General features: G+C 40.4%; 1 protein-coding gene across 2 annotated transcripts; it reads left to right on the top strand.

The window, feature by feature from the left end:
* Positions 1–587: 587 nt before the first annotated feature.
* On the top strand, positions 588–23,708 carry LOC124141225 (drebrin-like protein B). Of its 2 annotated transcripts, XM_048393325.1 has the most exons (14): positions 588–707; positions 4,394–4,449; positions 4,888–5,000; positions 6,115–6,189; positions 6,332–6,472; positions 8,600–8,677; positions 10,113–10,118; positions 13,173–13,259; positions 13,536–13,655; positions 14,881–14,961; positions 15,974–16,080; positions 16,490–16,872; positions 19,486–19,659; positions 20,522–23,708. In XM_048393325.1, the coding sequence occupies exons 1-14, from the start codon at positions 625–627 to the stop codon at positions 20,665–20,667; spliced, it is 1,650 nt and encodes a 549-aa protein (XP_048249282.1). In that variant the 5' UTR covers positions 588–624; the 3' UTR covers positions 20,668–23,708. The 2 variants fall into 2 exon arrangements, with proteins under 2 accessions (XP_048249282.1, XP_046365120.2); XM_046509164.2 differs by lacking the exon at positions 10,113–10,118.
* Positions 23,709–24,728: the final 1,020 nt, after the last annotated feature.

Below are 24,728 nucleotides of genomic sequence, written 5' to 3'. Positions count from 1 at the left end.
AATTTGCAATTATCAATGTTTTGGGTATGCTTCTTTGAAATTCTTCAACACTTATCTGTTTAACAATTGCGTTGGTGGTTAGGTAGGCATGTCTACTTAAATATACGACAATGCAATATATTTTTTATCGGCTTCGGTGCAATGCACGAAAATATTAAATAGTTTATTATTAAAATAATTAATGCCTTTTCGATATATCTAGGCGTAAAGAAATCTCATATTCGTGAATAATGGAGACAAAGTGATATATTTTATTCTGTGTTCTTCATATAATTGAATGAAAAATGTCAAACCACTTCCACAACGTGCAGGAAAAAAGCGTCATTTGATTAACAAAACAATAGTGTGATACTGTTTCCTTTCTTAGATCAATTAGGTTAGAAATATGTTTGTGATATATACATAGATATCTATAAGTATAATCTGACGGTCACTATCTGGGGTTGTATCGCTGTCAATATCTTTTTACCAACGAAATGTTTTTAAAAATTTCGTTACGATACGAGAAGTCTGTAGTGTAATTTCTTCATATAATGCTAGTTCTTAGGAACGTACTATTTGATTTATGTCACTTCTGTGTACACAAAGATTGATGACGTAGAGCGCAGGCGGTAGTCATTCAGGATGGCGATCGACTTGAAGAAGAACAAGGATTCCTTGCAAAAAGCCTACAACGATGTTGTTAATGATAAATCAGACACAGCATGGTAAGATTTCTCTCAGAGATTTTGGTATGATTTCAATTTGATACGAATCTAGTTATTTCCAGGGATCCGACAAATGGCCTACACCGGCCAGCTAACTCACGAGTCCTGCCCCTTCCGCTTCCACACGGTCCAACAAGGAAGTGGGAATATGTCCACCGTGACGTTTATAATACCTTTGATGATAATTTGGCCTCCTAGTACTTTCTAACCGTTAAATTAGATGAATGAGAAATTATTATTGGGAGTGAGTTAAAAAATATGCCCATCTTCAATCTGTATGCTTTAAATAGTTTCAAGTTGTTCTTTCCGGAATAAAAATTTAAATGACAGATATCCCTTCCTTATATTGAAATATATTGACGTTTGAACAAATAAAATACAAATGACATTTCTGATGTATATATGTGAGCATAAATATGTTCCCCTAAACATTTGTTCTGGTGGAATCGATATAGGATGGTAAGCTATATTATCGCAGTAGTTAATTTATAATGGATCGTAATGGTGCATGCTTACAGGCCTATTAAATATGTCATACACAAAATGTTTCTTGTTCTTTGTTCAACTTTTATGACACATCAATTAGGATTGATCAAAGCTAATTTTCTTTACCCTGGTCAGTAAACAAAGTACCCGTCATTAGCGACTCAAGGGCGATATTATCGCGGTATGGCTCTCTTCTGGTGTGATACCTGTGGATTATGTTGTTTACATTGCTTCCTGTTTTGGATTATGCATGATCAGTATGCACCTAGGCTGGGTCATTGCACCTAGGACCTAGGTTGGGTCATTGGACTTCGTCTAAAGAAATGGGTTATTTTGTTATCAATTTCGAATGAAGGTAGGGGTAATTCCACTTGAACACATTCCAGAAACTATCATAAAAATGTTAGCATGTATACTTAAGAGTAGCCGTGACATACAGCAATGAGTCCTATATTCGATCAAGTGATGAAATGTTGTGCTTAGATTTGCATAAGTTAACTGTCGACAGGGGGTGTGGATTACGGGATTTACCGATACCACAATAATAAAGTCATACTATACCACAAGGTAGACACAATTTTAACTTCTTTAATACTGTAAAAAGCGACTCCACCTACTACATGTACAATATATATGCTGTAATTTGTCCCTCATTCAGCATGTTCAGTCCTGCTTGACAACGGTATAAGGATCTATACCGAAACATCGCTTTTTACAGTATTAAAGAAGTTGTTATCCATAAAATTGTGTCTACCTTGTCACCCGTCAACATCTAAGTAATGCCTATCAAACAAGTCATACTATACCATGAGTTTTGTTCATGTGAAATTGTTTTCGTGGGTATATTGTTCCACAGCAACAAATTTCCTGGCATATTGCTTCCTCCAGAACAAATGTTCAAGGGGAACTTATTTATGCTCACATATATGCCCATGACAGTTTGGATTCATTGGCAAGACTGCAGTTTACTGGGCGCAGCTTAAGGTGCTTATTAGTTCAAACTGACGATTGTTGCTCTTGCTTGTTGAAGGTAGGTTAAGCCCCAATACTATCCAAAGACCTTGGATCCCCTATCCGATCAAACACCCCTTTATGATCCTTAGGGTTCGGAATCCCTTGCAAATGAAACAGCTATTTAATATTCTTAGGTTTATTGGCACCCCTGTATGATCCTGGGGGTAAGTTGTGAGTTAGGGTGTGGTGAGCTGCTTTAAGTAATTAATCCAATGTAATTTGAGGAAAATCCAAAATGTTCTTATGAAGCTTCAATATTCTTGTAGAAAAATGGTTTCTGAGCATGAGTATCAAGGTAAACAATCAGGTACTGATCACTTGGTAAACGAGCACTAGTTATTTGTAATAGCTCTCGTGGTAAAGTGTTTGCTAATTATCTTAACTCATCAGCCTAGCTTAGCCTCCAGCTGGTCAACGTGAGTTCGATCCTGTATGCTGTGTTACTTGAAATCTGAAAAAGTGCACTTGTTAAGAACAGTACTCCCATCAATTCACTTTTTCAGGAGCGATGTATTTAATGCTTGCAAACACAGTAACAAAACAATATTGAATCTTGAAAAAAAATAATATTGGCATTGAAGTTGTTCAAGTTATGTACACTTTTAAAATGCTTATCATACTTATCAAGCCATCTGATATGAGAACTGACTTCAACTGGACTTAAGATTAGATATGTACATGATGTATGCATCTGTCCTGTTGGACTATCAAGTTTCGTGTATGATACAGAGGAGCTGTGATAGAAAACAAATGGAGAGCCTTTTGAATTCAGCACCACAACGTTGTGAGGATGACCTCTGTCGTAGGGCACAGACACTAAGAGAAATTTTTAAATAAATATTGAAAAAAATATCATGTGGAAACCCTTTTGTATACAGTGACACCCCTTACATCTAGACCCTATTACATATGCCACATAAAGTAGAATTCCCCACTTTTCAGATGGACCCATGAAGATCTGGGGTAGAATAGGTCTTCAGCAACCCATGCTTGTTTTAAAAGGCGACTATGCTTGTCAAAAGAGGTGACTAACAGGATATTAGATCTATGCTCATGGCGTCAATCACTGGATTTTCTGGTCCAGACTCGATTATTTACAGACCGCTGCCATATAGCTGGAATATTACTGAGTGTGGCGTTAAACAACAAACAAACAAACAAACAAACAAACAAACAAACAAACAAACAAACTTTTCAGATGGTACTGTAGGAAAGCTTTGCGGACATTATTCCAAAGCCATGATGTGTCAATTCGGCAACATTTGTTAATGAAGACAATTTAACTGGGATGGGTACTGCTGGACTAAGAGGGTTTTACTGTATTAAACAGTGCCTTGGTAAAGGTGATCTTACACAACCTTTGTTTAATCATGTTAATGGTATGACAGCAGATCATCCAACATGTACAAAGAATTAAAACACTGAGAATTCTTTAAAATAATCTGCTTGTCTACATCAGCATTGTCAGGGAAAGCTGACAGTCACCAGATATCCCTGATTTTGTTCACACTATTCCGGCCCAACAAAGATGTTCAGCAAGATGAAAATCTTGCACTTCAGTACAAGAACTCTGTGTTAGCTCACTTTATGTTTTGATTGAAAAATGGCAGTTATTATATTTATCTATAATTCTTTCAACCACCTCTCTACTGTATTAGACTTACCGTATTCGACGTAGTAAGCGCCCAGGGTGCTCTCAAAATTAGAAATAGGGGGCTGTTATTAGAATATTATTTTGAGTTGAAAGATCGTAAATTTCGTGGTTTATGCTGACAGCCTGAAATGTTTATATACGACAGATATATTTTTCCAGGATTTAATTGCCCATAATTAAGGGTGCATATAACATACGAGTGCGTAGTATACACAAATAAATAAGTCTTGTGTACATTAATCAATTGGAAGAGGTGCTAATTGAGGTTGTTCACTAGCCAATATATTAACAAATATCGCCGTGGGAGCTTATTAGAGCAGGGCGCTTATTACGTCGAATACGGTAACTACTTTTTCAAGATGTGATCTACGATCACGTTACACTGCTTACATCAACATTGTTCAACAATTAACTTGACATGTGGTCATTGTTCTAATAGTTCAACCTGCTATCAGTATTTCATATGTAAAAAATGGTAAACATAATGGTAAATATTTCATTATTTTTGTCATGACGTCTTTTTTTATGACAGGGCTGTTTTTGGATATGAGGGCAATTCTCCTGTGCTGAAGGTCTATGAAACTGGGGGTATGTACTTCATGGACTTGCAGTATTAAACCCTCTGAAGAACAGGGTTAGAACTGGTCTTCAGCAACCCATGTTTGTCGTAAGAGGCGACCAACAGTTGATGCATGTTATTGTATCCCAATTGGTAGATTGATGCTCACGATGTCAGTCACTGGATTGTCAGGTCCAGACTTGATTATTTGCAGACTGCTGTCATATAGCTGGAATATTGCTGAGTAAAAGCTCACTCACCCATTCACCCACCCACCCACCCACTCACTCACTCACTGTATGAAGTCCTTGTCCACCGTCCCTTTCTGTCTTTTCCTTTGACCTGATTCTGGCTCTATAAAAGTGATTTTATGCACAGATATTTACAGTCTTCCTGAAGTTTTATTACTGCTATTTGTATGTCTTGTGTTTTATTGTGTTCAGTGATCACTCTTGTGTTTTGTGTAGAGGGAGGTGTTGAAGAAATGACAGAGGAACTCAACAGTGGGAAGATCATGTACGGCTACTGTCGTGTGACTGACCCCAACACCGATCTCCCCAAATATGTGCTCATCAACTGGGTAGGTTCATCACTAGGATAACGAACCCAAGAAGATCCGGGGTAGAATAGGTCTTCAGCAACCCATGCTTGCCGTAAAAGGCGACTATGCTTGTCGTAAAGGCGACTAACAGGATCAAGTGGTCAGGCTCGCTGACTTGGTTGATGCATGTCATCGTATCCCAACTGCGTGGATCGATGCTCATGATGTCAGTCACTGGATTGCCAGGCCCAGACATGATTCTTTACAGACTGCTGTCATACAGCTGGAATATTGCTGAGTGTGGCGTTAAACAACAAACAAACGAACAAACAAACAAACAAACACTAGGATAATGAGTATTGTCAAGTATTGATCTAATGTACTGTGGGGGATGGGGATGGAGGACAATGGCTGCTTGTCATATGTCAAACCAAAAAGAGGATTTCATTTCCTGATGTGTACCCTGTTGTGATACTGCTGGGATATGACTAAATGTGTCTCTCCCTGTTACCCTCTGTACAAAGTCAGTGTAAAAAGTTAATGTCAAATTGCTATGAACCAGATAGTTAAAAGAACCATATCTGATCTACTGAAGTTGTATTTTGAGTCCAATATGATAATAATAGGGTGTACAGGGTACTAACGAGTAATAAAGGGCTGGGATGAGTCCAAATTTGGGTACCCAACCCTCTATTACCTGACCCTACCTGACCAGCCTTGGCAAAATGTATTTAGATACACGCATAAAACGATCTGGTCATACATTCACTGAACTTGCTTTATCTTTTTTCAAACGTCATGAAAGTCAGAAGAAATGGTTACATAGTCAGAAAGAAATGCGAACAGGAGTGACTTATAGCGTAACCATGGAGTTCAAGATAATTTTTGTCATTAAACAGTGTATCACGTGACTAACCACAGGTCCGGGTAGTCCTGTGGGTACCTGGGTCCTACTCGGGACCCACCCGACCTGAGTACCTGAGTTACCTGTCCCAGCCCTAGAGTAATGATAAGTATGTTTACAAGCTCCAGTGTATGACAGGGTGAATACGCGGCTTTTGCTCTAGGCATCATAAGGCATCATATTTTAGGGATTAACTTGAACAAAATGTTTTGCCAGAAACGTAGTAATGAAGTTGTGTTTTATTTCCAGCAAGGAGAGGGTGCACCTGATGCCCTCAAGTTAAAGTGCACCCAACATTTACGGGATATGACAAATTTCCTGAAGGTAGGCAGTCATAGTTTGTAAACTAATGAACCCATTTGATTCTCTTACCTGGCATCCTACTCTCTATGTTCATACAGTGTCTTTCGCGTCTATACAAACATTTGATTGAAGTAATTACAAGTCGTGTTGGCAATATCTTCAGACCATCCATGTGACTGTGAACGCTCGTACTGAGGCTGATGTCGATGAAGATGACGTCATCAAGAAGGTGTCAAAGTCTTCCGGTGCAAACTACAGCTTCCACAAGGAGAAGGCAAAACCCATTGAAGCCCCCACACCTGTGGTAAGTAATGGTTCAGACTGTCAGACAGCGAGGCCCCTGTACCTGTATCAAGACGTCTAGGTTCTGACCGTAACAGATATTGAAGCCCCACACAAGTATAAACGCTAAATTTTTAAACCTATCCAATCTCACACTATTCATTTCTTCCTTCTTCTCTCGACCCTTATGTGGAAACGTGCTGGAACAAAGTTTCCAGCTTCTAAAAACAAATTACCCAAACATTCCATGACATTTACCGTTATGCGCCACCCTTGGAACAGTCCATGGATCGCTGTCGAGACTCATCACCAGTGTTTGACACTCGCGCGAATTGCCGTCCTCCTATTAGATCTATGTCTCTATTTTTCTTCGGTTCCTGCACAACCTTTCTCGGCTGTGTCAGCTCCTACTATGGAGCTCCCCCCTCCATCTACCCTGCCTCTGCCTACTTCCTGGGACCATCAGGACCAGGCTAGTAGTTTTGTCTCCGGACTTAGAATCGCCCCTTGCAGGCTGTGACAATTGCCCTCCAGCACTTTTCCCGTCAGCAGATAGTGACTCCCATGTCGACTCCCGCATCGGCCGTTCTTCCAGGATCCGCTGCTCCTGTTCAACTTGATGGTTCTACGGTGTGTCCAATGTAGTTTTGGAGCATCAGCCTCATCTACGTGGAGGTTCGACAACGCTGATCCTGCGCCCGTCCTTCCTTGGGTTGTGGATCGGCTTCAGCTACAGTGCACTACTTCCCTAGACGACCAACTATCGTGTTTCGTCATACCCACCGCTGGTTCCTTTGTCATCGCGCCGCCGCTGATGCCCATCCTGTCTGGTGCCCCGAGTAACCTGGACACGACCTTTGCAGTTACGTGATTGACTGCAAGCTCCTCGGTTCAACTTTGATGATACTGGCACTCATGGGTTATCTTTGGCTGCTGTGGCACCGGAATTGGATGGTGATATTGCTCCTCTCTGCCCCAAGTATGCAGCTACTACCTCTCTTGTTGAGTATCGCGATCGTGATACTTGGATACTACCATCCGACGTACGCACCCGCTTATGTCTACAATCCTGTCGGCAACGGAAGCCATAGCTATGTCATTGGCTCAAGCCAAGTCCTCCTCATTAGGGGTTCTGTTATGCTCATTCAGGAGAAGTGTTTGCTTATCATGCAGGGATGCGGACTTTTCCGGTTGTGACTGCTAAATGTCCAATTTAAAAAAGTCCAAACCAGACATTTAATAATTTGCCATCAGGATATTTTGAGAAAGTACTTGCCGGACATAACAACCTGAAACTAGATATGATAACAAAGGTTATAAAATAAAGAGGTGCAGCAAGACTGACGTGTGTTTTTGTTGTTGATTAGTGTATACATGACTTGCTAGGGTTACCGAGCACTATCGGTCAACATAATATTGTGTCGAGGTAAAATTACATTGTTTCGCTTCAGGAAATTCAGGTGATAACAATCTTAAATTGGTCAATAAGAATGTGAAACTTGATATAAAATATCAGTTGACATGATGATTAACCATTTAAGTTATATTTCATGTTCTTCCCACAGACATGCGAAAATGTTATCTTGACATTATGATAGTCAGCTTCAGCAAATTTGACTTTAAGGAGTTAACGTGTGACATTTATAATATACATATCCATTTCATAGCCCATTTCTGGTGTTCCCTGCTGTGATATTGCTGGAATATTGCTAAAAGCTGCGTAAAACTCACTCACTGTATCACTGTTTAACACCAGCTTCTTCGTGTGTGTCTCACTGTTCTAGTCTATACAGGCTAGGATATCTGTGGCAGGTGATCAGGTCGTGCAAAGTCACAACACACAGGATTACAGTTTGCGACCCATTGGCTTGTGACCATGGGATAATTTTGGGTGATTTTTATTTTTTTTATTTTTTTATTTTTTTTTAGAAGCTGGAATTTTTTTTAGCACATTTCCACATAAACATCGAAGGAGATGCAGGAAGAAATGCATAGTGTGAGATAGGAGAAGTATACAAATATACTATTTAATGTACATTTTACTATATTTTTTGTTCTCACCTTGGTAACAGACATTAATGTGGTTGAAGCTCAGGATAACACTGTAACGGTGATCAAATAGAAATAGATTGTATGATTATTTTTTCAGGGCTCAGTTTATAAGAAGACGATGGCAGCCAAAGACATCAAGACTTCCTCTCGAGATAAATTCTGGGCCAAAACAGAGGTGAAGCAACATAAAATCTGACAGAATATATCTAGAATTACAACTTTGGATTCCTGTGCAAAGAGTTTCCTGTATAAATGGTCTATGGATATGTTCGTATTAACTATAGACTTAAAATCAAAATTAAGAGAGATTACACAAGTTGCTATGGTATGAAATAAAGTGATTGTATTGACAAAGACATTAAGCCTGACACTGGTACCGGTAGAATAATACTCCAAGGTCTCGGTGAAGTAATCCTGGGCCTCTGTCCCTTAGTAGAGAACATTTGAGAGGGGACACTAGAAGTGTCTACAGGTCCTCCACGACATTCAACAAACAGGCTTTAAGTTCCAGTTACCTTGGAGGATCAAAATTTGTATTTAAAAACTGCAAATCATTTCCCAGATGGAAATTGGTAGGATTGACAACCCTTTTTTTGACTAAACACACCGTTTAGTCGAGCAGGCAAGGCTTTACATTATGCATTGTAATGTTGCAGTTATGTAGAATACTTTCCCCTAGATAATAATATAGTATTGATTTGTTGTGTATCTAATTTAGATGTTTCCCCTTGCTATTACAAATTAGGAAGTCCTGTCTAGACAGAGACATGTAGAGATAACAATATAATTGTGTTGAGCTCAAGTACTTCCTTGTATGACATCACTAGTACATGTTTTACTTGCTCCTTCCTGCTAGAACCATATCAAAGTTAACAACAAATCAGTGATACTAGTGCCCTGTACATGCTGTAACCATGTGATAATGTATTGTACTGCTTTGCTGGGCCATGTAGAGGGAGTAAGAGAATACTGCAAGCTCAGCAGTTTTACAACCTGAACAGAAGTGATGACGATGAAGATGATTGGGCATGAATAATACTGTTCACATGTACCAGTATTAACAACATGAAGTACTCTTTAATAGGAATAGTAATTGGAATTGTTCAATATGAATAGCATGTCATACTGTTTAATATAAATAGTGAGTAGAATTGTTCAATACAAATAGCAGGTTGTACTGTTCAATATGAATAGTAGGTGGAATTGTTCAATATGGATAACAGATGGTGCTGTTCAATATAAATAGTGAGTAGAATTGTTCAATATAAATAGTGAGTAGAATTGTTCAATATGAATAGTAAGTAGAACTGTTCAATATGGATAGCAGGTCATACTGTTCAATATAAATAGTGAGTAGAATTGTGAATAACAGATAGTACTGTTTAATATGAGTACAGTCCAGTGGATAGTAAGTGTATTAAGTGCCCCTGGCAGTCAAATTGAGAAAATTCTTTTTGTCCAAAATTAGGAATTTAAAATTGTTCTTGTTTTTTTTTTAAATTCAGAAGTATTTTAACATTGTATTTGTGTCAGGAAAGTGGAAATGTTTGCAAATATCATTGTCTTGATCATTGTTTTGTTAACAATTTGTGTTCTCTTTGTCCCACCAGGTTGAGGTAAAGTGTTGTTCTATATTATGTGATGTTTACAAAATTCAAAGATATTGTTTGTATATTTGAGTTTGTAAAAATCTACATAATTTTTCCACCCATTAAACACACATCAGAAACACCTGACCTGACTAAAGATGTGGACCAAGTTCACCACACATCCAACACGTCCAACCCCCTGAACCTAAAAATTGCCAATATTACATGGCTCCACTAACATCGCCTCACAAACCCATCAGTAGCTACTTCCCTTGATCCTGATGCATCCATGGTTATGTTATGTGGTACTGGTAGCCGGGGGAAGTGAGGTTATAGGGGTCAATCATATAGTAAAAATAGGGGTGGGGTGGGGGGTGGGGATGGTGGTCATTATGTCATAGTTGAGTATTGGGGCTGACAATTTTCATTCACTTGGAACAGATAATGTGTATTTCTTCCTTGACATTTAGTTGTTCTCCCATTATGCCATCTTCAGTGCATCCAACTCTGTCAGACCAAGTAGGAGCTACAAGAAGAATAGTGACCATTATGCTTCTTCACTTATTGAATGAATGTAATATATATGTTATCGATAGACAGTGAAGGAACTGAAAGTTATATATGTTTTCGATAGACTATGAAGGAACAATGTTTTCTAGGACGTGAAAAATTAAAATGGAGTTTCTCATCATCATAAAACATAAAACATGCCGTGTGAATAAGTTTGTTCATAATGATCAATAATGTTTGGTGTTGCGTGGTAAAAACCTGGTGTTATGTTTGTTCTGTGATGAACAAGGACAGGTTCTTAGGAACAAAGTCTATATTACATTAGAGGCGTAGATTCTAACATCTTTATCAAGCAAGTGATAGAATCTAAAGGTGTTGGAATCTACACTGAAACATTGCCTCACTTGTAATAACCATGATAAAGAATTTGTCCTTGTTCTTCACACCAGCTTCAAGATTCCACACAAGGAAGTTAGTTCTGTGTGGACTGAGATTGTAAGGATGCTAGTGGGAGAGTTGCCCTCCCTTGCCTACATGATCTATTCCGCCATGGATGCTGAAGAGCTTAAGTGTCCCTTTCCTATTTGAAAGTGGGTTTTGGAGGTCACAGAGTTTGTTGTAATCAGAGTTGACTGTAGGTTGGTGTTAGTTGATTCCTGGGGATATAGGAATGGAGTTTGTCTGTCTGTCCATTGCTGCTTCTCAAAGAAGACAAATTTTACACACTGATGTTACTGGTCATGATCTCAATATGGACATCATGGACACTTTGCAGATAAGCTGGGTTTTGAGGACCAGGAAAAAGATTCTGTGGAAAGGGGTCAGCCAATGTAAAGATTACACTTTCATGAAACTATTTTTCTGAGTATTTTGTGTGTTGCGTACAGTAGAAACCACAACTGATCGTTTATGTTCAACATTGTCTCCTCCCTGAAGTATTGTTTCCCAAGTCCCTGACAGTCCGTGTGAACCTTACCTGACCTGTAGTACAGACCCACCCACAACACCCCGGCACATTGCTTTATCCCCATTACATGTACTGTACACACAGCGCCAGATAGAGGTGACGTGTCAGTGTGATTCTCATTGTTTACAGAGTTGTCTCCCTTCTTACAACTTATTCTTTTTATCATTATTTTGATTTGATATTCTAGATATAATAGTACTTGAATTTCTTTTCATCATTATTTTGATTTGATATTCTAGATATGGTAGTACATGAATGTCTCCCTTATTATTTCATATTCTTTTTATCATTTATTTTGATTCCATATAAATTGTAAACCATTAACTATTGGAAATATTAATACAGGCTGTGCTTTACTTTTGGACCCCATATGATTACTTAATCACAGCACCTTTCAGTCTGGTGTTGAAGTGTAAATGGTGTACCATGTTTAACTGACAGATGATTTGATTATGGATGGGTGTAACCATGGTATTGGACAGATGGGTCAATGTTGTTTGGTGGAACTGACGGATGTGTGTAGACATCGTACTTGACACAAATAGTTTGTCTGATGGAATGTGTAACTGACATATGGTATAACTGACATGGTCCTACTGACAGATGGTAGAACTGACTGACATATTGCATAACTGACAGATGGTATAAGTGACATATGGTGCTATTGACAGATGGTATAACCGACAGATGTGCAACTGGCATATGGTATAACTGGCAGATGGTATAACGGACAGATGTGCAACTGGCATATGGTCTACTGACAGATGGTATAACCGACAGATGTGCAACTGGCATATGGTCTACTGACAGATGGTATAACCGACAGATGTGCAACTGGCATATGGTCTACTGACAGATGGTATAACCGACAGATGTGCAACTGGCATATGGTCTACTGACAGATGGTATAACCGACAGATGTGCAACTGGCATAAGGTATAACTGGCAGATGGTATAACTGACATATGGTGCTACAGATGGTTCAACTGACAGGTGGTAAACTGGCATGGTGCTATTAACAGATGTGCAACTGGCATATGGTATAACTGGCAGATGGTATCACTGACATATGGTGCTACTGACAGATGGCTACTGACAGATGGTATAACTGACAGATGGTATAACTGACAGATGTGCAACAGGCATATAGTATAACTGACAGATGGTATAACTCACATATGGTAATACTGACAGATGGTGCTACAGACAGATGGTATAACTGACATGGTTTTACTGACAGATGGTATAACTGACATGGTTTTACTGACAGATGGTATAACTGACATGGTTTTACTGACAGATGGTATAACTGACATGGTTTTACTGACAGATGGTATAACTGACAAATGTGCAACTGACAGATGGTATAACTGGCATATGGTTCAACTGACAGGTGGTTAACTGGCATGGTGCTACTGACAGATGTACATCCGGCATATGGTATAACTGACAGATGTGCAACTGGCATATGGTAGATGGTTTAACTGATGCATGGTGTAGCTGACATGTGGTGCTTCTGACAGATGGTTTAACTGATGGTGTAGGTTTGAAACTTAAAGGTTGACCAAGTGATGTAACTGTCAGTTTGTGCCACTGATTCACAGGTAGAGGAGAAGCAGCGACAGGAGGAAGAAAAGAACAAGAAGTTGGCAGAGCAACAAGATTTGGACAAAGCAAGGAAGGAAAGAGAGGTACTGACATACCTAGTTCATTCAGCCTAGCACTGCCATCAGCCACAAGTGAAGTGTAGGGTCATCCGATGGATCAGATTGTACTGTTTTTCAATAGATCAGCATCTTGTCAGAAAGTTTGGTAGCTCCAGACCTCACCTTGGTGGTGTAATCATAGATCACAACTGAACACTTGTATATCTCCCTCCAGTTTATGATAGGAGCTCAGTACTGGACACGTGTAACTCTCCTTCCAGTTCATGTCAGAAGCTCTGTATTGAATTCTTGTTACTGCAGCTGAAAGAGGCGAAGGAGAGAGACCAGCGGATGCAGGAGAAGATGAAAGGGGTACACGAGCAGAAGCGAGCTGAGAAGGAGGCTGCCCAGGTCGACCGTGAGAACGAGAAGAACAAATGGGTGAGACTCATTGGTGACCTGAGGCTCAGTCGATTACTGGGGATTTTTGTACAGTTTTTCATATGGCTCCAAAATGCTTCATTTTTCATTGTTTTTATGTATGTCAGGGCTATCGATAGTCTTGTGTTGTATCGATGTCAACTATCAATATTTTAACTTGACATCAATCTTAGGCCATCAGCCCATGTTAAAGACAGACCAATAGTCTTGAGATACCATTAGCGTGATATTATTCTCCTAGGCATGACAGTAAGTCCATGTATAATGTGCCAAAGTACATTCACTATGGGAATGCTTATGGTGCTTCATTATTAATATCCCTGTCAGTGGATCTGTGTGCACTCGATTTTCATTCTCAGTCTCATTACAGTCAGAAGGTGACACCACATGTGTTTCACCAACTTGCCGTGACCAACATTGCTTAACTTCATTTTGATTATATAACTGTGATCATATGAAATGATTGACAATGTACACATTAATGATGTTGGTATGGATGATATGACTCGGCTTCATCAATCTGCCCACCATGCTTACTGTGCACATAACACATCGCAAGCTTGTCAGCGTAGTCTCGGGCTGGCTTAATGCCTATTTGACTTTGGACAGAAAGTCACATCTCACACTATGCCACAAACGTCTTAGCATCTGTAATGGGGAATGACATATGCAGATGTTTGACCAGAACTATGGAAAAAATAAAACTTTCTCGAAATAATTTGAAACTTGAATTGAATTGGGTTTTTGACATGTTTGAAAAACTCAAACAATCAACATCTGTAGACAGCCTATGGTTCCATCTTCAACCCATTAAACAGTTCATTCTAAATCTTTGAACAAAAAGAGAAGAGTTTTGAGTTACATGCATATGATGTGCTTGTCATGCACTTGGGATGTGCTTGTAACGATCTTGGGATGGACTTGTCACAAGCTTGGGATGGAGTTGTCACACACTTGGGATGTGCTTGTCTCGCTTGGTATGTGCTTTTAACGAGCTTGGGATGGGCTTGTCACGCAGTTGGCATGTGCTTGTCATGTGCTTGGGATGAGCTTGTGATGAGATTAGGAAGTGCTTGTCATGTGCTTGTGACGAGCTTGGGATGTGCTTGTGAAGTTCTTGTGATGCGATTGGGAAGTGCTTGTGACACGCTTGTGATGTGCTTGTGACGAGCTTGGGATGTGCTTGTCACATGCTTGTGATGTGCTGTGTTGATGAATGTTCCAGGAGAAGGAGCAGCAAGAGTCGTACAAGGATGACGAGCGGAAGAGGAAGCGAAGTGAGTCCCTGCGGAAGGAAAGAGCACAGGTAGGACTTCCTGTCATTGCTCGTAAGGGTCATGTAATAGTGTTGTAACGGTCTGATATCTGCACATACCTGTGAGCTTTTCTCCCATCCAACTGATCAGTTGAAGCAGTGATACTGTAGCATTGGTACATATGTGACATATGTTTGTTCTTGGATCATAGGTTTTCTGGCATCCTACGTTTTCAGATAGCCATGTTTATCACGATTACTTGTGCTTTAACAAGGGGTGTGGCGTCATGTAGACATTGCAAATACTCAGATGATGGCCTATTTTAAGATAAAGTCGTCTTTTATAATTGAGTGAGATGTTCGAAAACCCATTGCACAGGGATACTTTCTCTCAGTGTGTATGGAAAGTTTGTATGATGACCTACACAACACTCAGACTTACAGGTTATATGTCCTTTGTGAATGAAAGCCCTCGGCAATGACTTGGGACGCCATTCATTCACCCATGATCTTTGACCTTATCATGCCAAAATACTTTCCTTGGTGTATGTGGGTTACGGGTAGCCAAGTTGTCTAAGGCTCTGCAATTCACTGTGCAGAGTTGCGTCCCTTGGGCATACCAGAAACCTACGATTGTGGGGGATCGAATCCTGGTTCACCCCAATTATGTTTCTAGGTTTGTCAGCACCATACCCGTGCTCGTGGGTTTCACAAAAAGTGGTAAACATCTGAGACATGCATCACTTCTGGCTTTCCTCCCACATCAAGCTGGCACGCCGTGATGTAACTGGAATGCTGTTAAAAGCGGCATCAAGCCCAACTCACTCACTCACTCACTCACTCACTCACTCACTCACTCACTCACTCACTCACTCACTCACTCACTCACTCACTCACTCACTCACTCACTCACTCCTTGGTGTATGTGGAAGGATATGCTCTGATGACAAAATATTCTTTCATGGGATTCATTAGGATATTTGTATGTTGTCAATATATGACTTAAGGCATCCATGTTAAATTGCAAAAATTATGATGCATACGAATACTGACTATATTTCAGGAGGCTGCTGCTCTGTCATCGTCTTCTGGTAGTGCGAGAGACTTCTTCAAGCAGAAGAGTGTGGAGAGGCCAGACGATGGCCCTCGAAGGGGACCACCACCTCCCAGGTACCAACAACTTCTTGGTTTACTCATTGACCTACTGGAACCAAATCCCACAAGCAGAAAATAATTCAGTATAGTTTTTATTTGCCTGACTGCACACCATAATCAACACCTAATGACCCAAACAAGTTTATGCAAAAAGAAAGATTTTAACTGTTTTGAGCTACACACACAAAATAAATTATATTTATTTCTCTGAAATAATCTGTAAACCATATAATATGACAAGTGTGGAGCTAGCATACTCTTAAAATTTCAAGGTCATGTAGTTGCCTTTTTTCTTTACATTGATCTCTGTCCAACAGCATTCATATGGACACTTGTTAAAATGTATGTGATGAAACTATATCATGACCATGTCCTTTTAACTTCATTTATGGTTAATTTAAAGTATCATATCTTCAACCTGCAGGAAAATCCGACAAGGTTTCTTGTCTGCAGGAGACCAGGGAGATGAAGAGCCACAAGGAAAGCAGCCAATCAAACTGCCCACTGGGGAGCCATCTTCCCCACCCCAAAGCTCACCACCGAGCAAACCAGTTCGAAAATCTGACCCAGAACCAGAACCCGTTTATCAGCCTGACCCAGAACCAGAACCAGTTTATCAGCCTGACCCAGAACCAGAACCAGTTTATCAGCCTGACCCAGAACCAGAACCAGAACCAGAACAGGAACCAGAGCCAGAACCGGAACCAGAGCCTGCACCTCAGCTACCTCAAACTAGGAACTTGTTACAACAACATCTGCCACCAAGACAAGAATCAGACGAGGAACAGGAAGAACAAAATTGGGATGGTAAGGAGGATGTTTGGGTGGACATCTGTGCAAAGCCAACAAAATATATATGTTTCTTTCCATTTCTGTCTTTGTTTGTTTGTTGTATAACATCACACTCAGCTCCTTTTCTGTGACAGAACTGGGGCGATAGAGGGGAGGTTTGGAGGACATTTGTGTATCTGGGGGGCAGATTGACTTATGGATGTGACAGAACTGGGGCGATAGAGGGGAGGTTTGGAGGACATTTGTGTAACTGTGGGGCAGATTGACTTATGGATGTGACAGAACTGGGGCGATAGAGGGGAGGTTTGGAGGACATTTGTGTAATTGGGGGGCAGATTGACTTATGGATGTGACAGAACTTGGCTGATAGAGGGGAGGTTTGGAGGACATTTGTGTATCTGGGGGATAGATTGACTTATGGATGTGACAGAACTGGGGCGATAGAGGGGAGGTTTGGAGGACATTTGTGTAATTGGGGGGCAGATTGACTTATGGATGTGACAGAACTGGGGCGATAGAGGGGAGGTTTGGAGGACATTTGTGTAACTGTGGGGCAGATTGACTTATGGATGTGACAGAACTGGGGTGATAGAGGGGAGGTTTGGAGGACATTTGTGTAACTGTGGGGCAGATTGACTTATGGATGTGACAGAACTTGGGCGATAGAGGGGAGGTTTGGAGGACATTTGTGTAATTGGGGGGCAGATTGACTTATGGATGTGACAGAACTGGGGCGATAGAGGGGAGGTTTGGAGGACATTTGTGTAACTGTGGGGCAGATTGACTTATGGATGTGACAGAACTTGGGCGATAGAGGGGAGGTTTGGAGGACATTTGTGTAATTGGGGGGCAGATTGACTTATGGATGTGACAGAACTTGGGCGATAGAGGGGAGGTTTGGAGGACATTTGTGTATCTGGGGGGCAGATTGACTTATGGATGTGACAGAACTGGGGCGATAGAGGGGAGGTTTGGAGGACATTTGTGTAATTGGGGGGCAGATTGACTTATGGATGTGACAGAACTGGGGTGATAGAGGGGAGGTTTGGAGGACATTTGTGTAACTGTGGGGCAGATTGACTTATGGATGTGACAGAACTTGGGCGATAGAGGGGAGGTTTGGAGGACATTTGTGTAATTGGGGGGCAGATTGACTTATGGATGTGACAGAACTGGGGCGATAGAGGGGAGGTTTGGAGGACATTTGTGTAACTGTGGGGCAGATTGACTTATGGATGTGACAGAACTTGGGCGATAGAGGGGAGGTTTGGAGGACATTTGTGTAATTGGGGGGCAGATTGACTTATGGATGTGACAGAACTTGGGCGATAGAGGGGAGGTTTGGAGGACATTTGTGTATCTGGGGGGCAGATTGACTTATGGATGTGACAGAACTTGGGCGATAGAGGGGAGGTTTGGAGGACATTTGTGTAACTGTGGGGCAGATTGACTTATGGATGTGACAGAACTGGGGTGATAGAGGGGAGGTTTGGAGGACATTTGTGCATCTGGGGGGCAGATTGACTTATGGATGTGACAGAACTGGGGCGATAGAGGGGAGGTTTGGAGGACATTTGTGTAACTGTGGGGCAGATTGACTTATGGATGTGACAGAACTGGGGCGATAGAGGGGAGGTTTGGAGGACATTTGTGTAACTGTGGGGCAGATTGACTTATGGATGTGACAGAACTGGGGTGATAGAGGGGAGGTTTGGAGGACATTTGTGTAACTGTGGGGCAGATTGACTTATGGATGTGACAGAACTGGGGCGATAGAGGGGAGCTTTGGAGGACATTTGTGTAACTGTGGGGCAGATTGACTTATGGATGTGACAGAGGGGAGGTTTGGAGGACATTTGTGTATCTGGGGGGCAGATTGACTTATGGATGTGACAGAGCTGGGGCGATAGAGGGGAGGTTTGGAGGACATTTGTGTATCTGGGGGGCAGATTGACTTATGGATGTGACAGAACTGGGGCGATAGAGGGGAGGTTTGGAGGACATTTGTGCATCTGGGGGGCAGATTGACTTATGGATGTGACAGAACTTGGCTGATAGAGGGAAGGTTTGGAGGACATTTGTGTATCTGGGGGGCAGATTGACTTATGGATGTGACAGAACTGGGGCGATAGAGGGGAGGTTTGGAGGACATTTGTGTAACTGTGGGGCAGATTGACTTATGGATGTGACAGAACTGGGGTGATAGAGGGGAGGTTTGGAGGACATTTGTGCATCTGGGGGGCAGATTGACTTATGGATGTGACAGAACTGGGGCGATAGAGGGGAGGTTTGGAGGACATTTGTGTAACTGTGGGGCAGATTGACTTATGGATGTGACAGAACTGGGGTGATAGAGGGGAGGTTTGGAGGACATTTGTGTAACTGTGGGGAAGTTAGACATCTGGTCAGGACAGAATTGAGAAGAATCTTTCTGTCCAGAAAGAATTTGACATTTACAGCAGCCATCTGCATATATACGGTTTAACCAAAATAAGGAGCAGGGCATATCTCAATAGACGGACATGTGGGGCATCTGAATGCATCATCTCCACCCATCTCTAGTTGTTGATGAATGTAACAATAATAACAGACTGTCTGCAGTACATGCTAAACTTAATTGTACTTCAGAGCCATCAGGGGAAGATTTCTCAGCTTCCTCGGGTCAGGTGATTTCCCAGCAGGCTGTGGGCAGCGGGTCACATGTCATGGAAGAGGACGATGTGGAGTACGACACCGCTGGGAACATCCAGGCTGGTGGCGACCAGGGGCTCACTGCTATTGCATTGTACGACTACCAAGCAGGTGGGTACATGACTGTGTTATATACCTATCAAGCAGGTGTGTTCATGAAGGGGTTTGCTCAAAAGAAATGTTTAAAAACATTGTTAATTCCTAACTCACACCTTGTATTACAAGAATTCTAATCAGAAAAGTTTGGAACTATTGGGATTTTTTACCTTCACTGAATGTTGAACTAAAAGAATCGAGAGACAAAATCTTTCTGCAAATATGCAAGCTTCTTACTGATTTCATTTTCAAGTAAAGCTCGAAACCATTTAGTCACCTGACAGTTGGTGGTAACAAAGTTGTACGAGTCAAGGGTTCATAGAAAACACAAACTGTAAAAGAGGCACAAATAACCTCTAGTCAAGATATCAGCTGGAACTAGTGAAAAATAGGAATGGATGACGACGTCCATTCATCTTTCTGCCAGTAATATTTGTTTCCAGAGCTTAACTTTAAAGACCGTTCACTATTTCTAGATGTTGCACATATATCAGCGAGCCATGGACTGGTGCCTTTTGCTATTTTTAAAATTTTGAATTATGTTTTTGGTTTCCATGACAACACATTGGACTTAGGTTCAAATGAGGGTAGAGTTTGTTTCCGGAGCTTTACTCAAAGACTGTTCACTATTTCTTGATCAAACGATGCAGACATCAGTCTAGCCATTAACTCGTGCTCTTTGCTATTTTATGCATAATAATCAGGTCTTTTTTATTCATTATCACTGACTTTTAGAACTAGACCCGGTGGCTTTTGTTGTCTGGACTTGAGTCTTGCACTAAATAGAACATACAGTTGGCAGGGGATATGAGTCTTTAATGCATGTTTTACAAGCTGTGCTTTTCTTATTTAACCCAAATACTATGTCTTTCCACAGCTGATGATTCTGAGATAACATTTGATCCTGACGACATCATCACAAACATTGAGCAGATCGACGATGGCTGGTGGACTGGAACAGCCCCGGATGGCTCGAACGGCATGTTTCCCGCTAATTACGTAGAAATTCAGAAGACAAATTAAAACACAAGTTGTTTTACGACAAGTTAAAGGAATCATCTTGCAGTATTTAAGTAGTGTATTCCCATCATTGTCTCAGTAGTTGTGACAGTAATTTCTCAACTACAAGTCATCCGCTGAAGGTAACCTTGGGTTACATGTAACGTCATGCAGACTGGCACATGTTTTGAGGTGTTTTCACAGGTTTGAATTTGGAGAAATTATGATACAAATATATGCTTTATTGAGAGATTTGATAATGGTACAATTTTGAGTCTGCAGTTTATATTTTGTCGCAAAGTAATAACCGAGTTATGAAAGTTGTTCAATATTTTTGCTTCCATTTTTGACCATCTGCATTTATATGATATGCAGATATGTATGTGTTTTTAATGGATTGGCTATTCTTAAATATTTGTCTGATAATTTATATGAAAGTGCTAAAATAGTTTTATTTTATGCCTAGCTTTAGCAGGTTATGCAGGAGTATTTTTGTTTGCAGGGTAATAGTTTACCCCGGTACCTTGTTTGTCAACTATCAAGGACATATTTTGGAAGGATAAAAAATTTCTGTTCTTAGTAGGGCTAGGACGATAAACCAAACATGTGATCCGATACGTATCATGATACCTTGCTGACGATCCGATACGTATCACAGTACTTGCATGTGCTTTTATCTGTGGTGCGTAAGCCATCTTTGTCCTAGACAGGATGGCTGAATACCTGGCCACTAACGATTTTATGTTGGCAGTGTCAATACGGCGCCATGGATGAAAATATTTATGTTTTCACTTCTCATTTTCACTAGTAATTAGTGTTTGGTGTATTCTTTTATTAATGAATACATTTATGGTAAGAATTGATACTTTTCACTGAGTGTGCAATTGTGATCGATACTTGTATCTAGAAGTAAAAAAATCGTGATCCATGGATGAGTGTATCGTCCCGCCACTAGTTTTTGCCAGATAACTTGATCTCCAATTCTGCTGCTGCTATAGAATTAGTTTAACGTACCAAGACCACAAAAGCTGCCATAAATTCTGTCTTGTGTATGTTGAAAACCTTGGTAATAATATACAATACGTGGGGGTATCAACCGTTTTACCTTTGTGATTGATATATTTCAAGTACACTTTATGTTGCAAGTACAATTAGCTTAGCTGTTTTCAGTGAACACTATTTGTGTTATTTATATGCTCTGTCACTATAGTAGCTTTTCATTGTGTCTGCACAGTACAAATCAGACATAAATCTTCTGTTCATCACCTCTTAGGACAACCAAAGACAAACATAACTGGATGATCATGTTAGTCACTGGATTGTCTGGTCCAGACTGGATTATTTACAGACCGCTGTCATATAGCTGGAATATTGCGGAATGTGGCGTTAAACAACAAACAAACAAACCAAGTTACTTGGAATATCTTGATTGCATGGGCATTAGACCTCAATGGTACATGGTTGACAGGTTGTCATCTATTAAAATAATCTATTGAGGAAAATAGTCAAATATACCAAGGATTCATGACTATTATCAATACCATATGCTTTAATATCTAATAGTGAGATTTGCAAGGTCAGCAAATTCGGTGCTATATTGCCAAACTGTCAATCCTGTTATGAAGGAATAATCGAAATAATGTTGTCTCAGGTAAATTAGAAACATTTTTGAAAGTCAATACTATCAGTGGGCTTATTATTTCCCATATGAAAAAGTGTGCTACCTATGAATCAGAATAGCTCTGATATATTTTTTTATTAATTAAACAATCTTGTTAAGAAACAAGTATAATTTTATCTTTGGAAGATATGTAATGAAAATGTTTCATTGATGTGTATATTTTGATCACTTTGTAACCATAGTGTAGTTGCACTCACACGTTGGTGGATTAGGAGGGGTGGTGTGTTTGTGCAGACCCCATTCTTCCAACTTCTATCAGTCCCTGTATCGTGTGTGTTTGCTCGTTCATGACATGGGTAGTGTGCATCCCCTTTCGAAAGAAGTCCTGGATATGCCTCTGTAACATGTCTTTGTTTCAAACACAGGCTGGGCTTGCCAAATGTCGGACCTAGGTATGTGAAACTTGATAGGACTAATCCTAGTGTTACATCTGTTAGAGAAATCAAAATGTACAGTAGTGAAGAAAACCTACAAGTAATGACACTCCTTTGAACAATGTCATTCTTGATAATTAAGCATCACATCATAACTACTTAATAGGGCTGGGACAAGTCCAAATTTACTACACAGGTACTCGACACCCTATTACCCGGCCCTACCTGGGTACCCACTGCAGGTTTCAATAGTTGGGTACAAAATATCTGAATGGGAATTGTTTTACCGCAGTCCTGGTAAAAACTATTTAGATATGTGTATCAAACAATCTGATCATGCATTCACTGAAGTTGATATACGCTTTATCCTTATACTAACATAAGAAAGTGTGAATGCTTGCACAGTCAGAAAGAATGTGAATGTGAAGTGGTGTAACCATAGAGTTTATTGTTAATGTCATTTAACAGTATATCACGTGACTTACCACAGTTCCGGGTAGTTGCGTGAGTACCCGGGTCCTAATCAGAACCAACCAACCGGAGTACCCAAGTACCCGAGTTACTTACAGATGTATTTAACTCGGATCTATAATACAAATATGCATGGGCAAGGGGAATACACTTCTATCATCTTATTAATTGAATATAATGAGTTAACTTTTGTTTGCTTTAGCATGCACTAGGTATATTGAACAAATGATGCCAGTATATTATTTGCTATTTATTTCAGTTATAAAATATAACAAGTTTCACTTCCTTGTTTGCATCTTGCCACATGACTGAATTGAAGTCTTCTGTGTATGTTCTTGTTGTTGTTAGTTTCCAGCATGAGATGGTTTGAAAATGATTTAACTCATTTCTGTCCAGATGGTTTAAAACCAGCAGATTACAGCACATTTCCATCAAATGTCCACAACTGTCACATTATATGAGCATTGTTTACATATATTTCTACTGCAATACATACCAAATTTGTATCATATATTTTTATTAAAATTTGTACAGCATAAGAATGAGTCATGTTTATTTGATAACTAAACACAATAAATGTTGATGCTGGCTTGAAATTAAAGCATTGCCTCCCTGGTGTAAAGTGACTACATGAGGTAAAATGGTTGTACCATTTTCCCAGCTTCATGAGCAAGTGAGACTGCCTCCGTGGTCTGTGTCCACCCGGAGGTCCAAGGTTGGATCCCCAGCCACGTCATACGTCATATAAAGACATTAAAAAGATGGTTCTTGTTGTTACCCTCTCTGGTGCTCAGCATTAAGGGAGTAAAACAAGGACTGGTCGGCTTGGAGTCAGTATGACGAGTGGGGTTTTCATGTTATACTGCGGCTAGCACTGTAAATTTGGCATCAGTTCGGACTAATACAAGCAGCCACACACATGTGTGCACGTCACTATAAGTGCAATAATCTTGGACGCGACGTTAAACCCCATTTTTGTTCTTTAATGCTGTAATCAACACTATTACAGCCATATCACATTGGCTTGAAAGATTTTGAATCTGGGCCAGGCAACCCAGTGGTGTACTGGGGAATGATAGACACACAATCAGCCAGGACACACACTGTAACCACCTGATGTTTATTAGCTGGATTTGTAGTACAATAATGTCCCAATAATGTACACCTATAAATACACAACAGTGTTGCTCAATACTGCCTCCGTGGCATGTTGGAGTGGGGTATTCATATTAAACTGCAGCATGGTATCTCAGTGTGCTAGCACTATAAATCATCATCAGTCCGGACTAGTACAAGCAGCCACACACATGTGCATGCACATCGCTATATAAGTGCAATAATCTTGGATGTGACGTTAAACCCAATTTCACCTCACCTCACCAGTGTCGCTCAAGCTACATGTTCCTCAGGATTTAAAGACAGTTGGGCCTTTAGTGGGTTGGTTCGAGTTGGTTAACAGAATGGAGACAAAAACCACTGGATAGATGATTATTCATGTATCTACTAAATCTAGTCCTGGAAGTTAACTTGTATGGTAATATAGGGCAGAAATGTCCTGG

The sequence above is a fragment of the Haliotis rufescens genome, unplaced genomic scaffold (genome assembly GCF_023055435.1).
Source record: "Haliotis rufescens isolate VD_foot unplaced genomic scaffold, xgHalRufe1.0.p SCAF_12, whole genome shotgun sequence".
In the NCBI taxonomy this organism is placed as follows: domain Eukaryota; kingdom Metazoa; phylum Mollusca; class Gastropoda; order Lepetellida; family Haliotidae; genus Haliotis; species Haliotis rufescens.
Note: the sequence above shows the minus strand (reverse complement) of the source record. Positions and strands in the feature narration are given on the sequence as shown.